We start from the raw sequence: 17,487 nt of genomic DNA on the forward strand, positions 1-17,487 counted from the left end.
GCAGCTTTCAATTATTGTTTGGAAAGGACGAAGACTCTTCTGTGCTTGCAAATCACATTTTGTTGGTATACAAAAGCTATATACTAACTAACAATGCGTAAGTATCACTGTATGTTTCTAATCCTGGTCTTTTTTACTCATGCTGAATGAAGGCTCTTTGCTTAAAACTAGCCGAGTTATCCCGGCCCCTGCCGGCTGTGTGTCAGTTACCGCAGGTAAAATAAACGTGCGAAACAGTGTGAAATTATCCCCCTGTGGCATCGGCGGCCCAGATCGCGAGCTACGCAGTGCCAGTGGCAGTATAGTGGCGGTGCATACCTATTTTAGTTTACAATTACATCGTTATCGCGACATTGAACGCACGGTTACTAATCGGTCATTATTTACATAGGAGTGAACAATAAATTGTGCAGCAGGCACCTGTACGCGTAGGGTCATGGGTGCGTTTTTCATATTTTACTTTTTAGTTTTACTTTAACGTTAGGTAGATCAGTCCGGGAAACCCGCTCATGAGGACCGCTCCCGCGTACGAGGACTGCCCCGCCTCATGAGGACCGCCCCCACGCCTCATGAGGACCGCCCCCATGCCTCATGAGGCCGGGAAGGGGGGGGGGGGGGGGCGGGGGAACGCCTCATGGGGCCCCCTATTCACTTCTATTCATCTCACATCTGACGTATAATGCACTTGTCAATGTAATGACTCACCCCACTACCCCCGGACATGGGTGCGTCATTTCCTCGTTTGGTCCGTCAAATTTGTGACCCAGGTGTTCGTCATTTTACCAGTCTTTGCGTCATTGTCGTCAAATTTTTGACCGAGGGGTGCGTCATGGTACGTCACTTGGCTATGGAAAATTACACGCATTATTTTAAACCAAGGGGTGCGTCCTGGTACGTCACTTGGCTATGGAAAACTGCACGCATTTTTGCACGCTACCAGTGCCGGATACACGTACCGCTAGTGAAATTACAGTGAGCGGTGTCCCGCGGCAAGTGAAAATCAAATTCGGGAAGTGTTTTGGAATAAGAGGGAAAAATGCTTGCCAGAATCTGGCAAGCACATAATTTAAAAGCCACCTTTTCTCCTTACATTTTCCCTCCAACAAACCCATGAAATCTGTGGTGACAAAGGCGAATTCTTGACAGTAAAAGAAGCGGCAGCAGAAGAAACTGCCTGCAGCATGCCATTTTCTGCTCGCGGGATAGCCCGACCAGACGCGCGACGCTGTTAGCTGTGCGAATCTCTACGTACACAGCGACTAGGCTGTATGTAGTTATTCGCGGGAATGCCGTGGCGTGGTGTGTACCTGCGCTGCAGCAGTATGCATCCACCGCACTAGCAATGGCCGCGCACACACAGCGCATCTGCACATATGTGATTGTCATGTATGGATTGCATGCACAGAATACATACTACTGTACGGAATATCGTAGCAGCAGCGTGATGTACGGTGAATGACAATACGGTGCTTACATGGTAAGGGAAACTTGCCGAAACTTTTACAAATTATGTTTACGAACCAAAAGAAAATGAAATTGCGTGAATAAAACGTATACAAAAATCGTTTCAGTATTTACGGGGGTGCGTCAAATGTACCCGGGATGTCCGTCAAAAAAGTGACCGAGGTGTGCGTCACTTTCAACGTGTTGTCCGTCAAAAAAGTGACTGTGGTGTTCGTCACTTGCAGCGTTTTGTCCGTCAAAAAAGTGACTGTGGTGTCCGTCAAAAACCCCGTGTGGTCAGTCAAAAAATGACCATGACGCACCCATGTCCGGGGGTCGTGGGGTGCGTCATTACATTGACAAGTGCATAAATTGTCGCAACTTTGCACGGTGATTTTTTGTTACACACACATGTCCACTATCCATGATGAAAAGAAGAAAAAATCCTATGATCTGTTTTTTTTTTCAAAAATCGAGTTTTAAAACTCGATTTTTCGATTTTAAAAAAAAAAACCCAGATAGGATTTTTTCTTCTTTTCATCATGGATAGTGGACATGTGTGTGTAACAAAAAATCACCGTGCAAAGTTGCGACAATTTATACGTCAGATGTGAGATGAATAGAAGTGAATAGGGGGTCTCATGAGGCGTTCCCCCCCCCCGGGCCTCATGAGGCATGGGGGCGGTCCTCATGAGGCGGGGCAGTCCTCGTACGCGGGAGCGGTCCTCATGAGCGGGTTTCCCGGACTGAGATAGGCTCTATCTCAGATCTAACTGACAGACTGACCTAAAAAATTTTGACTTGACGTGAGGCAGAAATGAGAATCATGAATGATTCATCATGTCGCGGTATTCACGATCCTAATTGTTTATGCTACGTTTGTATTTTAAAAAAGGCATTTTGGGGTGATAGATAAAATGCAACCATGTTCTTAAACACACTTTTTCTAGGGGTCTTCTACTATTATTTTACTAACCTTAGTTTTTTTATTAGTTTCGAAACAAAGCACCACAATATATATTGCAATCACCATAAAGTGCATGACTGCCTACATAAAACTCTACACTGGCTACAGCCTAGAAGATTAGAAATGCTGATTTGAGACACCATTCAAAGCCCCAAAGCCAAAGGGCGATTTGAAACTCATTTGATATTGATTGCCTTTCTGCTAGCTGCAACCAGCCCGAACGCGAAGTGTTGTGTAGGAAGTAGCGCCCCGGGGTTACCTTTCTGTGCTGTGAGAGATAATAAACACAATGCTATTTTGAAACGCATTTCTCCAGCAATCCTTGTTTTTTTTTTGGGGGGGGCTAAATTATGTTGTATTAGGCTTTTATCTTCAGCACAGCCAAAGACATGAAAGATATGGAATTTAGACCTACTGCCGCTAAAATTGAAAAAAAAACTCCAAACAATTAAGTGATATGTATCAAGGTAATATGATTAATTCAGGCGGCTGTAGGGATTATTAGGGTTAGAGTTTAGCCTTTTAGGGTTAGGTTAGGGGCTGTGCTGAAGTTAGAAGCCTGAAATAATTTAGCCCCCTAAAACCCAGGATAGCCCATTTCTCTGAGCTGCCAAGGTCAACTTCCAGCATACTGTACACCCCGTCAGTTACAAAAAGCGCATGCCTCAGTCAGGCGCGCCGGAAGCAGTTTTGGATTGGGGGGGCAAACATTGGAGGGGGCTCAAGATTAGACCATGCATATGTTACACAATATACATATACACACACACACACACACACACACACGCACACACGTCTATATTATATATATATATATATATATATATATATATATATATATATATATATATATATATGTGTGTGTGTGTGTGTGTGTGTGTGTAAAGTGGCGAACGGTGGGTCGAAACATGGGGGGAACCATAAAGTAATTTTGACGGTCTGTATGCTTGTGCGTGTGTGCATGAGCAATAATGGGACTACAATACATTACGGAACGTGATACATTCAACAACGCAGTCATTGAGGAACATTGTAAGTTTTCCTTACATGGATTATGGAATGACGGTGTGAAACGATCGACAAATTATATACTGTCAGGAACATAAGGTGAATGGCATAACAATAAAATGCGAGCGAGCGAAGCGAGCGAGCTTGAAAATTTTGATATTCTACAGTTCCAAAACTGGAGTTTTAATTACGGTAGCTACATATTTCGCTTTGAAATGAATGGGGGCGCATCGGGCGCAACTGCTGGCAATTATTGGCAGCAACATTAGGAGAATGGCATAACGATTCAATGCGAGCGAGCGAAGCGAGCACGCTTGAAAATTTTGACATTCTACAGTCCCAAAACTGGGGTTTGTAGCTTTATCTTTCACTTTGGAAATTAATGGGGCGGCGCATCGGGCGCAACTACTGGCAATTACTGGCAGCAACATTAGGAGAGTGGCATAACGATTCAATGCGAGCCAGCGAAGCGAGCGAGCTTGAAAATTTTGACATTTTACAGTCCCCAAACTCCCGTTTGTAGCTATATCTTTCGCTTTGGAAATTAAGGGGGGGGGGGCATCGGGCGCAACTACTGGCAATTACTGTCAGCAACATTAGGAGAATGGCATAACGGTTCAATGCGAGCGAAGCGAGCGAGCTTGAAAATTTTGACATTTTACAGTCCCCAAACTCCCGTTTGTAGCTATATTTATCTTTCGCTTTGGAAATTAAGGGGTGGGGGCATCGGGCGCAACTACTGGCAATTACTGTCAGCAACATTAGGAGAATGGCATAACGATTCAATGCGAGCGAGCGAAGCGAGCGAGCTTGAAAATTTTGACATTCTACAGTCCAACAACTGCCGTCGTAGCTATGTTTTTCGCTTTAGAAATTAAGAGGGAGGAGCACAGGGCTCAACTGCTGGCAATTATTGGCAGCAACATTAGGAGAATGGCATAACGATTCAATACGAGCGAGCAAAAGCGAGCGAGCTTGAGAATTTTGACATTTTACAGTCCCCAAACTCCCGTTTGTAGCTATATCTTTCGCTTTGGAAATTAAGGGGGGGGGGGGCATCGGACGCAACTGCTGGCAATTACTGGCAGCAACATTAGGAGAGTGGCATAACGATTCAATGCGAGCCAGCGAAGCGAGCGAGCTTGAAAATTTTGACATTTTACAGTCCCCAAACTCCTGTTTGTAGCTATATTTATCTTTCGCTTTGGAAATTAAGGGGTGGGGGCATCGGGCGCAACTACTGGCAATTACTGTCAGCAACATTAGGAGAATGGCATAACGATTCAATGCGAGCGAGCGAAGCGAGCGAGCTTGAAAATTTTGACATTCTACAGTCCAACAACTGCCGTCGTAGCTATGTTTTTCGCTTTAGAAATTAAGAGGGAGGAGCACAGGGCTCAACTGCTGGATGCGAGCGAGCTTGAAAATTTTGACATTTAACACTCCAAAAGCTGCCGTTTGTAGCCATATTTTTTCCCTTTTATTCATATATATACATATTTATTTTATTTTCTTTGTTTATTCATTGATTTTTATTATCATTATTATTATTATTATTTTTTTTTTTGGGGGGGGGGGGGCTTTTTGGGGGGGCAAAAATGCGTTTTGCCCCCCCACTTTTTGGATTGGGGGGGCGGCCGCCCCCCCTGCCCCCCCACTTCCGGCGCCTATGGCCTCAGTTGACCTCTAGCTCTACTTCCCAGGTTGAATGGCATACGGCTGCTCCACAGTGACAATACTTGAATCACCATTAAATTAAATGTGGCATCCCGAGAATCGCGTTTCAAACCATGTTCATAAACATCATTTGAGCCTTGTTTTTGTGTAGGTTATTTGCCGTGTTATGTTTCCCTCAAGTGGCATACACTGCGTACTAACTGTCCCTTGATAACTAAAAACAGACCCTCCACCACCATGCATGCAAATGCCTGGATCAAATGCCTGGAGAGAGAGAGAGAGATTAAAAAAAAAAAGAAAATCAGTTCTGGTGAAAAACTCATGAAGTGAAATCTGATTTAATACTGCTGGATAGAGTTGGTAGTATCGTAGTTAAAGATTAGATTGTCATTTGTAGTTAAATTACATAGAGGATCAAATAAATGGTTTACAATTTCTAAGAACATACAGTAATATATTATCTTTGTCATGATCTATGAAGTCTATGTCAGCACATCTGTCAATACAGATTATGGCAACTTCAGTATTATGATTACGCTCTTCATTTATTCATCTTTTAAAATATTATAGACAGGATCTAACTGTATTTTTCTGTTTGACTGCTGGTTTTAGGAGCGTTGGTACAAATATGTTGAAATTAATTTGCAAATTGATATTTGCAGTCGAATCTGACAAGAAGAGCATACAGTACATGTACAGCTTACACTGCAATTTCTCTCTTTGATCAACTCTTGGTTTCTCAGAATTGCAAACTCAGCACAGTTCTAGCTATCAGTAGGGAATGTCAAGAGAGCACAGCCATGCAGACATGTTTCAGACCTGTGACATTAATCAGTATCTAATGTTGTTCAACTCTGGCTCCATTTGTTCATTTACAGAATTCACCATGACCGCAAGTGAGTAGTGCAGCAATCGTCTGTGCTAGCATAGCATCCCTTGATCGCCCTACAAAGTACACCAGTAGTATTACCCTTTAAAGATGATGCTTTCAAACCCGATCCCTACGGACCCAGGGTATGGATCTAGTCGTCGGGGTGGGCATGAGCGAAGAGCAAGCTGGTCAGCGGAGTCGAGTGCTCCTCGTCCGCGAGTCAAGCCCGAGGCTGAGGAGATTGCCACCAAGGCAAAGGGCAGTGTTGGACTGCTACTTGTAACAGGGGAAAATGTCTACAGGCCACCATCACGACAAAGTATGTTAACAACCTTTCTTTTTTTTAAGCCTCAATTTTTGTCTGTTCATTTTCTCTGTGATATTCTAGTACCAACAAGTATTTATAGAAGGGTAGTAGAGCACATTGGAGTTTATACTTGTGTCAAAGATTTATTGGCCAGACTCCACAATGGTTGTGTACATGGTACAGCTGTAAATAAAATCCATGGTTTGACTTCAGTCCATGGACTAAAACAAAGACTCAAACAATGCTTACATAGCACATAAACACATAGTTTGCTGTATTCAAATTAATGATTCTTGTCTTGATTTGCTTTATTGCAACTGATTGACAAATTGCCCTACATTGACATAAACTTCAGTTATTCAGTGTTTTGGTAGTAGCCATGATAAAGAAGATTTAATATGTGCATATCAGGGCTGTGCACTCAAGAAAATTAAAGAACAGAATATTGTAAAACCAGGAAGATTCACGGCATAAAACTTTTGCGAATTGGAGCCTAAAGCCTTTCTCGCAGCATGAAACTGAAACTTCCGCAAATTGCCACTGGCATTCAAAAACACTTTTGTGTGCATTTTACTTTTGCAAATCGTGACTTCTCACCAAGTTCATGGAAATATTCATGCATGCAAAATCTTTGGTTTTACGCTGCAGTGTACAGCATACGATTGCAATAGTACCAAGTATCGTGTTTGCTTAAAATTTTAAATGTCACATCATACTTTTCATACAGGTGAAGACTGAGTTTGAGGCAGTTTTTGTGATGTTATCTTTTATGTCTTAATGACTGATTAAGATTAAATTAATATTAGTGATGATATGATAATAATGATGTTATTAATGATAGTAATCATAATAGGGATAATGTTAACAATCATGATAATGTTGATAATTATGATGAAAACAATTCTTGCTATCAATATTATCATCAAATAATTATGATACATTACTTATTTCGTCACGCATTTACTTACAATTGTATCTATATCTATTTTCTATTCTTCCCCACCCCTGGATGATTGCAAAGAGCCCCAGCCCAAGGATTTTGGCAGGGACAATGTGAGGCGGATGCGGCAGATTCAGGCGCAGAGCAGGAAGAAGCAGCAGGAGGAGACTGCTGAGAGGAGCAAGCCCATGAAGGTCCTACCCCAGTCTCAAAAGTACAAGGAGGTACCGTCCAAGGTCACAGAGAAGCTGAAGGTGAGGCATCATCAGATCCATACTAAAGGCCTCAAGGTCAATATCCTGCTATGTAGGTCCGAGTATCTTTTACGTAGCACTACTTAGAGATCTGGCAGCGTGGAGATGCCATGGAGTAGGACGGCTAGCCCAGCTGGGATGTATAAAAGTGTGAGAATCCCCCAAACAAATTATGGCTGTATCATTGACACCTGCCCAAGTACATACACAGGCAAAGAATCTTGACTGGAATTTGGCATTACCGATGTACCCTGGCAGGCAGCATATGAATCAGGCCACCCATAAATCCCCATGCTTCCCCGTCTTTAAACAGAATAGTGTTCACTTTTATATTCTTGTCTGTAGATTAAAATTTAATGCAGTATTCCTACCTGAAGGTGTCTCTCCCCATTGGCAAAGGGAATATTTTAGTATCAATAATTAGGGCTTATACGAAAATTTAGATACCTGTTTATACATCCAATCTACAGTTGAAATAACTGAGTATTTCTTTGGATCTGCTGTTGTTTCATGTACGGCACCCACAGGAATATGAGACTATGAGAGAAGATCATTGTTGAGTATGCTATGAAAGTGGCTGATTTAAAATATATGCCAGATCGCCACCTGACATACTTCTCATTTTTATGGCCATATTTTCTCGAAATATGTGAATTCACTTTTGGTGAGTAGCAAGAAGTATAGCAATTTCTAACTTTTCTTGTACTATTGTCAGCCAAGTAATGACATTATGTTAAGCCCTTTGAAGAAAATATCAAATATACATTTGTTTAGCTATTAACTTTTAGTTTGTTTCTTGGTTTATATTGGCATAAACTTGTGGTTGAACTTTGCACACAGCGATTGTATTTACTCCTCTTTATGTTTTTGCATGCCAAAGTATTTTTCTAACACCAGTTTGTAATATTATCTAATCTAATAGGTCTCACAATTCTTCTAATTGTTTCCCCATGAAATCCACCCTAGAACTCTCCACCCCCAGTGAGGCCATCTTCAGCAAACTTCCTGAGATCACACAGTCGAACAGGTGGGGTGCCCAGGGGGAGATCGCCTAGCCCAGCGCCCCGCCCTAGCAGTGCATCATCCGAGGTATGGATAGCACACATTCCCCATACATGTGTGAAATTCACAATCTGAACACTTTTTGTCAATCACTCTTATTCAAGGTAAATTGTTACCGAATGATTACTCCCTCTCTCTCTCTCTCTCTCTCTGACATTCCATGTTTTGCAAACTTGTGTTTCCACAAACCCAATATGGATACAATTTGCTTTTACATTGTATAAAGCAGTGCTTCTCAACCAGTGGGCCATGAAGCTCTCTCAGGTGGGCTCTGATGTCGGCTAATAATAAGATTAAAATGATTTGTATTCAGTCTAACTGGACCTCAAAAGGTTTGTAAGAGCCAAAGTGGGCCTCGCATTAAAAAGGGTAGAGAAGCACAGGCTTAAAGGAGAAGTCCGGACGATTTTGAAAAAAATTAACCAAAATCTACATAAATAAAGGACCATAATGACTAAGTTTCATTGAAAAAGACCCTCCCAACTCGCCACAATCGATTTTTTAGCATCACTAATTTTGAATCGTAACCGTTCGATTTCTGTACGCCGGCGAGAAAGATCACGTGACAGCGTGACGTTTCATCCTCACATTGCTTTTTGCTTGGAGCATCAGCTGGCTCGGGGGAGCCCTGCTTGAGCAACGGTGATACGGGCCAAGCAAGCGGTAGTAGCGTACCGCTCAACAGTCTCTGACCACACAGCGGATGCACGCGGCATGATCTATTGCTTCATTAAAAAAATGCCGATGTGTCAAGTGTTAGGGTGTTGTCAATACATCAACTTTACTAGTAAGTCTTCAAATTGAAGAAATATTTCGATTTTAAATTGATATCTATCCACGATACTACCTTTACATGATCCTGAATGCTACAACACGCAGCCCGATTACGCTGTGTGTATTGGGCTGCTGGTCGTAGTTACCGGCGCGGCGCGGCGGCGGTACCAAGCTGGCGCTGGCGTTTCTTCCTCGGTTCAAGTTACATGTATACTGTCGTATTTTATCACCGTCAGACACACTTTTCAACAGTCTCGGACAACAAAAGAGGCAATAATTCTGACATTGACAGACTGATTTCAGATTGTTCACACTCAGAAGTCAAAAAAACGATCGCGGATTGTGATAGCACTTGGCAGCGGCAGACGTAAATGTATGCCTGCACAGCCCGACAACAGCTAATGCATTGTAAGTGATGGGGTGGACACTAATAAGTACGGCAGTATTATAATACATACATATTTCAATTTAAACGAAAATGTTATAGCATTGCAACTATTTTACATTAATCTTTGAAGATTTTATATAGATATATAACGAAGATTATTTGAATAAAGGAATTCAGCGTTTGGCAACAGCACTCCTAAATCGGTGTACGGTCTCCTGCAGTAGCGCCGACAAGGCACACCTATGCAGGCATGCAGATACCGCCCGCAGTCAGCAGTGCAATGGGAGATCGATGCGTAGCTGGGCTTCGCTTGCGGTGCTCTCAGCTGAGGAAACTGCGCCCGATACGTCACGCGCAATGCATCCTGGGACAGATAGTACGAAGGGCAGCTCGCGACGGATTCGAACATGAAGAATTACCTTATTTAAAAAAAAAATCATAGTAAATGTATCTGATGGTCTTTTCTCGTCGGGAAAAGGGTAATAGGTTCATGAAATATTGTTCTTTACACACGAAACGGCTGATAATCGTCCGGACTTCCCCTTTAAGTATACTATAGTGAATAATGACATTGTTACATGACAACAGTAAGGTTAATTTGACATACCGGTATGTGTAACTGTAACAAGAAATTGTGCAATGCTTATACGGAATATAAAGTGATGTAGGGTGTTCTTATGTCATTAATCTTGATGAAGTACAAACAAGAGGCAAAATGACTCAACAATTGATGCAACAAGACCAGCATGTCATAATTTTGTTTGTGTGTGTCGGATAAGAAATGTGAAACAAGCTTTGTTGAAATTTTTAAAGCTGATAAGAAAATAAATCATATTGTTTATGTGTGTGGTGCGTGTGTAAGTTTTTGTGTGTAACAAGAGAAGTAGGACTTGTGCATAATTGATGGCACAATAGCTTGGCACAATAGCTTGGCCTCATATGTGTGAATCATTCATTTACTATGAGCCCATGTGACACATAACATTATTTGCATTCAGGTGAGTCTGTGCATCGAGGGCAAGCCCAACTTCATCGCACACAATGCCAAGCTAGCCAAGAAGTCAAAGCAGCAGCGGCCACCATCAGTTGTGGCCCAGGAGTCGGCCCAGAGGAGGCAGCAGGACAGTCTGGAGAGGCACAAGAGAGGGGCAACACCAAAATAGTGGGTCCTCTCATAGTTTTACTCTGGAGGGAAGGGGGAGGGGATGATCAGCATCTGGGGATGTTTTGTCTTGAGCTTTGTTTGTCCTTATTGCTTTGCCTGTTTCTCTGATATAAATCATAGGTACCAGTAATTGAAGGATGGGATCAGTTCAAGGATCATGCCTCTATTGTGGTATCAAAAAAGAAACAAACATTCCACAAGCCACCCAGTTAACTTTGTTTTATATAATATATGGGAATTCATGAACATGTGTGTGACGCTTAGAAGGAGTTTGTAAATAAAACACATTGTCAGAATCATCCTTAACAGAAGTTTTTGTGCGGTATTTCTTTTCATATTTTTATCATCTCCCCCCCCCCCATAGTAATGTAGAACTTTTACTGTTGCTGATTATTTCCCCTCAAGAAGTTAAAAAACACAAGTTTGTCAAATCCTTACGTCTAGCATTATCAGTCCTAAAATCAGATACCTGCTTGACCTGTGATCATCTGAGTTGAAAAAAAAAATGATGGAGCAATTTAAACACGCTGTGTAAGTAATATTTTATGAGGGGTTAACATGAGTCCAGTTTTTGAGCTGTCTTGTATTGGTGAAGAGCATGCCAAGTATTGTCAAGTTGTTTGTTAAGTGAGTGATTTGATGATGATGATTTCAAGATCACCATTTAAAGTCCAATGTCTTTTCCATCCTTCATTAAAAAACAAACAAAAGTCTCCAGAGCCGGCAGAAACAGTGGCAGCACGAGGAGGAGGAGAGGATACGAAACATGCCGGATCCTGAGATGCCTCCGGGTCACAGGATGATGCCTGAAGAGGAGAGGCTGAAGACGCTGCAGATCCTCAAAGAGAGTGAGTCAGTACACGCTGTATGCCAGCATGAGAGCATTATAACATTGTTAACCCATTGAGGATGGGCTGATTTTGCTACAGCACACATTTCCTGTAGACATCTGCCAGAGTATACTTGTTACTTGTCTTCAACGGGTTAATATCAGTTATCATTAAACTTCTTTCTTCTCCTGTGACATGACACAATGTGTTTTGTTTTTTGTTTTTTGGTTGCAATTTGGTTGTCTTCAGATTGGGCAGCAGGGTGGATAGCTCACAAAACTCACATGCTGGTAAAATCGTGCATACTTCATGTGAAGAGACTTGCCAACCTGATAAAGTGAACATTCAAGACATTTCTGACAAACCGGTCATATCAATATTTTGCTAGTTATGTGAAACTGTTATCACGCATTGTGAAGACATGTACTATACACCTATTGGGAGAATCATGCATTATGGCGGAGGCATCAGTCGCTATCTAGTTCTTTATGAGACCTATTAAATTTGTTATATATGATTCTCTCTATATGTTTGTGTCTGTCAACAGAGGAGAAGGAATTCCAGAGTGATCTTTTGAAATTCCCCCTTTCGTGCGAGACCCTGCGAGCGAAGAACAGGAAAGCGGAGATCGAAAACAAGCTGGCGGAGGTGGAAGAGGCCATCAAGATTTTCTCGCGGCGGAAAGTCTTCGTGAAGGTGGACAGCTAGCGAGCGAGAGGAGGCGCTAAGCGGGACGATTTACCTCAGAACGAGAGTCCTCTCGTGACAAGTGCATCGCAGGACGGTGCCTTCAGATTAACTGTGTCTTGACGAATATTCGCCTTGCATCTCGTGTGGTTACATTATGCCTTGCATTGTGTAATGTGACTATGAAGAGATGACGTACTCTGGGCAGTCGAGTATTGTGACTGCGAAGTGGCTATGGATTCACTGAGGATAGAGGGATGACATCATATTAGAAAGTAGGTGGACTCTTCATCGTGGTCGTTGTGGAAGTCGACAGACAAAGTCTGATCCCATGAATTATATATAAAGTGGTATATGTGTTTCCTATCAGTACATGCTGGTAGCCTATTTGCTTGTGTGGAAGGAAGTCAGTAAGTGGGAAAAAGATAACAGAAAGCCTATATGCACAAAATGTACAAACACGTAGGTCACTCTGTGTCAGCTTAATACTTTCCAGATTAAAAAAATCCAGCTTCAAAATTTGTTTGGAGAAAACAAAGCCATTGGTATTGAAGTCGGGTGATTTTTCTGTGTTGCAGTGAGCTAGGTGGGATTTGTTGAGTTCTGTTGTCAAGCTTTTTATGGCCAAAACTGATTAAGAAAATGAAGAGCTTGAAATGCTTGGGGGGGGGGGTTAAGAAGGGGATATTTGGCTTGTGACAATTGCAATGTGTTTGTATAATGTGTGAAGGCATTTTAGTGTTCAATGGCAGCTGCAATTTATAACTCCAAGTGGCAATGTGCATGTAATTGGACATTACTCTACATATAAATTTGAGAGGTGTTGTGTTTGTGTGTTTGTGCTTCTGCTTACCATAATTCAATGACCCTCAAAGCTGGTTAATATTTGCACAAACTCCATCCCAATGTACAAGATATCCATGGAGTGCTTTTTTCACATAGGGTGTAGGAAGCTGAGGACGCTAGTTGTATGCATTCCTTTTGACTGTCTTACACACTGTCAAATGCAAAAACCTGGAATCACCATTTTGCCCATAAAATTTCTTAGTGTTGTTTTTGCTTGCATTCAGTACATTTGCTGTGGATGAAAGGAAAATTATCCATGTGTACTTTGTATGTGTATGATTTTATTATACCCCCGCCAAACGAAGTTTGAAGGGGGTATATAGGAATCAGCGGACGGTCGGGCGGTCGGGCGGTCGGTCGGGCGGTCGGGCGGTCGGTCGGGCGGTCGGGCGGGCGGTCGGTCCGTTGCAAATCTTGCGTCGCGAACTACTTCCTCAGTTTTCAACCGATTCCCATAAAACTTGGCACAGATGTGTGCCTTGGGTTGTAGATGTGCAAGACATATTTTTTGACAGTACCCAAAAGTACGTTGCCATGGTAACGGCATATTATGGGCAAAAATGGGTACAAATCTTGCGTCGGGAACTCCTCCCACAGTTTTTGATCAATTTTTATGAAATTAGGTACAGATGTTCATCTGAATATGTTAATGTGCAAGACACATATTTCCGCAGTGGCAAAAAGTGCATTGCCATGGTAACGGCATGTTATTGGTAAAATATAGGGCAAAATGCTTCATGGCAAAACTGCTTCATCAGTGTTCTTCCAATTCTCATGGAATTCATATTGAATGTTTGTCTTAGGATATAGGTCAGCATGACACATTTCTTGACAGTGACAAAAAGTATGTTGCCATGGTAACAGCTCACAGATTATGAGCCAAAATGATGGAAAATTTTGTGTTGCAAACTACTTCCTCAGTTTTTGCCCAATTTCCATGAAACTTGGTACAGATGTGTGCCTTTGGTTGTAGATGTGCAAGACGCATTTTTTGACAGTACCCGAAAGTACGTTGCCATGGTAACGGCATATTAATGGCAGAAGATCAAGGAAAGATCTTGCAGATTTAACTACTTCCTCAGTTTTTTGACCAAAGCTTATGAAATGTGGCACACACCTTGATCGTGGTGGGAAGATGTGGAAGACATATTTTTCGGACGTGTCGGAAGCTGCGTTGCCATGGTAACGGCATATAAATGGCAGAAGATCAAGGAAAGATCTTCCGGATTGAACTACTTCCTCTGTATTCGACTGAAGCTCATGAAATGTGGCACACACATTGGTCTTGGTGGGAAGATGTGCAAGACATATTTTTTGGACGTGTCGGAAGCTGCGTTGCCATGGTAACGGCATTTAAATGGCAGAAGATCTAGGAAAGATCATTCCTTGGGTAAGACTGTCGTCACGGGGCGGGGGTATTAATCACCTTCAGTGATATTTCTAGTTGCATACTGTCGTACGTCTGATTATCTTGAGCGACATTTTTTTTCTCAAGATAAACCCCCCCCCCCAAAAAAAAAACAAAAAAACAAAACAAAACAAAACATGATGCAGCGTTGTGGTAGCCCTATGTTTTTTTGTTTTTTTTTTTTTGTTTGGTGATACAAGGGGGACCTAGAAACCATGACAGTTATCTTGCTCTATTAGTTTTCTCACTATATCAGGGTACAAAAACAAAGAAATAAAGGGGTCTGGGACCTGCAAAATAGCCTCATCATACAAAGAGGATTATATGTTACATCTGACCGCTTTATAACGAGGTTCTACTGTACTGGGTTAAAACTATCCAAACAGCATATTTGGCTTTTTGTAACTTGGTATATCAACTAGGAAGCAGAGTGCAGTCATTGACTTTATGTTGAGCAAACATATGAAGGAGCTGTCACTGTCGCTATATTTCACACTGCACAGAGGTTTCCTTGCTCCCCACCCCCATTGTCTCATAGAATTTTGCAATGAATTTACATTGTCCATCTTACAGTAATGCTTCCGAATTCCACCCAAGTAAAGAAAAATATTGCATTGACATAGATATGAAAGCAAGCCTAATAGGCAGCCCTTAATAAATTCACTATGACTGTTAGTCATGTATGAACTTCACTACAAACCTGTATATTATGATTATTTTGAGTAAAAAAGAAATCCTCCCTAATTGCATGCAATGCATCCATCAATGCAACTCTGATTTGTACAAGGCATTTTGCACTTGTAAAGTGTACATATGAATGATATATATTGCATATGACTGATACTGCACTGGGTTGTAGGTACATTTTTCTCCCTGTGGTTAGCATACAGACCTTTCTAAAGAGTGTGTGTAAAGTGCATCTGCTGCACTGTTACAACTTTCTGATGTTACCTGGCAGTCAAGTTTTGCTGGCATTGATAAAGTTGATTGAAAAAGAAGACAGTCCACCATAGGGACTAGGAATAATCTTTCACTGCCTGTATTTAAAGTAAAAGATGTAAGAAAATAGCATGCAGATTGAAGATGCATTGGTACTTTACTTATTCTGTGAGTAGGCTACTTAGTCCATCTTGGGTCATCTGTTATCTGATGGCCGGCACAAACTTAAAGGGGACAAAGTGCACGTTATCAGGGGGGCATTTGGGGACAATTTATTATCGGTTTAGATCTCGCCTTTGTGATAACTTTGCTCAAGTGTCTTTAATCACTCAGATGAAGAGTCCACCCAATCTACAACTATAGCATGTCCATGTGCAATGAAAGCATTTTTGTTATTTTTGTCTCTATGAGTTAATATTTTTGTGCACAACCAAGGCCAGTTTGATTTATTTATATAAGTGTCTTTGGACTAAAAGCAAACAGGCAGTACTTCAGAGATAGCAGCTTGCCTCTTTTGATGCTAAATGTTGAAATAGGTAATTGAAGACGCCTGCAACAAAAATATTCTGGGCCCAAAGTGTGTATCTATTGCATACTTTATTGTATTGCTCATCAAGAGGGTTTATACATACATGTAATGTTGAATTTTTGTCAATTTCTATCCATATTAAGTCGTGTATCTTGGGCTTATCAAATATGCACTGTTGTAGGACAAATGTACGTCTGCATGCTGCTAGTACTGACTAAAAAGCGTAGGCTGATCCTAAAGTAGAAAAAATGAATTTAATAAATATGCGGAAAATCACGGGAATTCTATTTTTGCAAATTGTGGATGTGATATGCTCGGTCTATATAAAAATCATCAAGAGCTTTCATTTTTATTCCCTGCTCCCTCTGTGAAAGCAATAACTGTATGCATTTTGAAATTCAAGACTTGATTTGGTTTGACTCGTAAACATTTTGTATGTATATTTTTGTTGAGTAACATGTACAGTTGTATATTGAATATGCACATGTTTATACAAACCTGTATCATACTGTATTAGTTAATAAAGTGTCTTTATTAAACTTTCCTTCTTGTACTTGACAATTGTGTGTTGCTTACCATTTTGTAGATAATACAGAATTGGTTGTGTGACTGTTGATATAGAAAGTTGCTGCTAAATTCTAAGTATGATGTAAACAACTTAGTATTTTTATGATAGCCTTGTGAATGCATCATTTCATCTTTCACCTCATGAAATATTCTGTCCATTGCGCTCATAAAAATTCATTGTTTGTATATCATATAATGCCTGAATAGATCCTTGTCATTTGTTTGACATTGATCATACGTCCCATTTCACTATGACGTTATCATCCGTGCAATGTTGGATCCATACGATTTGCTCCATTGCACGCACGCAGAGAGCCGAGATTGCAGTGTGTGTGCTCAGTGAGCACTCTCTCGATCTCAGATTCTCTCTCAGACTCTTGTTTCTAAATTGATAAAACATCAAATTACAAGGATCTATTTTAGGCATTATATAAAACATCTAAATGTTTGTAATTCATGCAATATGGTCAGACTAATTCATTTGGTGAAAGATAACATTATTGATCCATTAAATTCAGTTGCATCTCATTGAATGGATCATTTTCATCTTTCACCTCATGAAATAATCTGTCCATTGCACTCATTAGCATTCATTATTTGTATATTATTCACGATCATTGCTGTTTACTAGCCCATGTTGAGTTCAGACAACACGGTAACACACATCTCACAATCACCAGAGCCATCAGAACTTACATACATACATGTATGTACAAAGTGTAGTTGTAACATGACTCAACTGTGAGAATTGCATCATGTAGATCAGACACCGGATGAGAACACCCAATACACTCCAGCTGTTATGCTATGGCATTATCCATGAAA

The 17,487-nt window shown here is 41.2% G+C and overlaps 1 protein-coding gene across 1 annotated transcript; it reads left to right on the forward strand.

Moving 5' to 3' along the window:
* Positions 1–21: 21 nt before the first annotated feature.
* LOC139720570 (enkurin domain-containing protein 1-like) lies at positions 22–12,394 on the forward strand. The gene is made up of 7 exons (XM_071631918.1): positions 22–97; positions 5,974–6,285; positions 7,295–7,467; positions 8,434–8,556; positions 10,690–10,853; positions 11,568–11,704; positions 12,234–12,394. Exons 2-7 carry the CDS (start codon positions 6,075–6,077, stop codon positions 12,392–12,394), a joined length of 969 nt encoding a protein of 322 aa, XP_071488019.1. The 5' UTR covers positions 22–97; positions 5,974–6,074.
* The last annotated feature ends 5,093 nt before the right edge of the window (positions 12,395–17,487 follow it).

The sequence above is a fragment of the Diadema antillarum genome, unplaced genomic scaffold (genome assembly GCF_040938485.1).
Source record: "Diadema antillarum isolate AM-2024a unplaced genomic scaffold, OU_Dant_1.0 scf00000129, whole genome shotgun sequence".
In the NCBI taxonomy this organism is placed as follows: Eukaryota; Metazoa; Echinodermata; class Echinoidea; order Diadematoida; family Diadematidae; genus Diadema; species Diadema antillarum.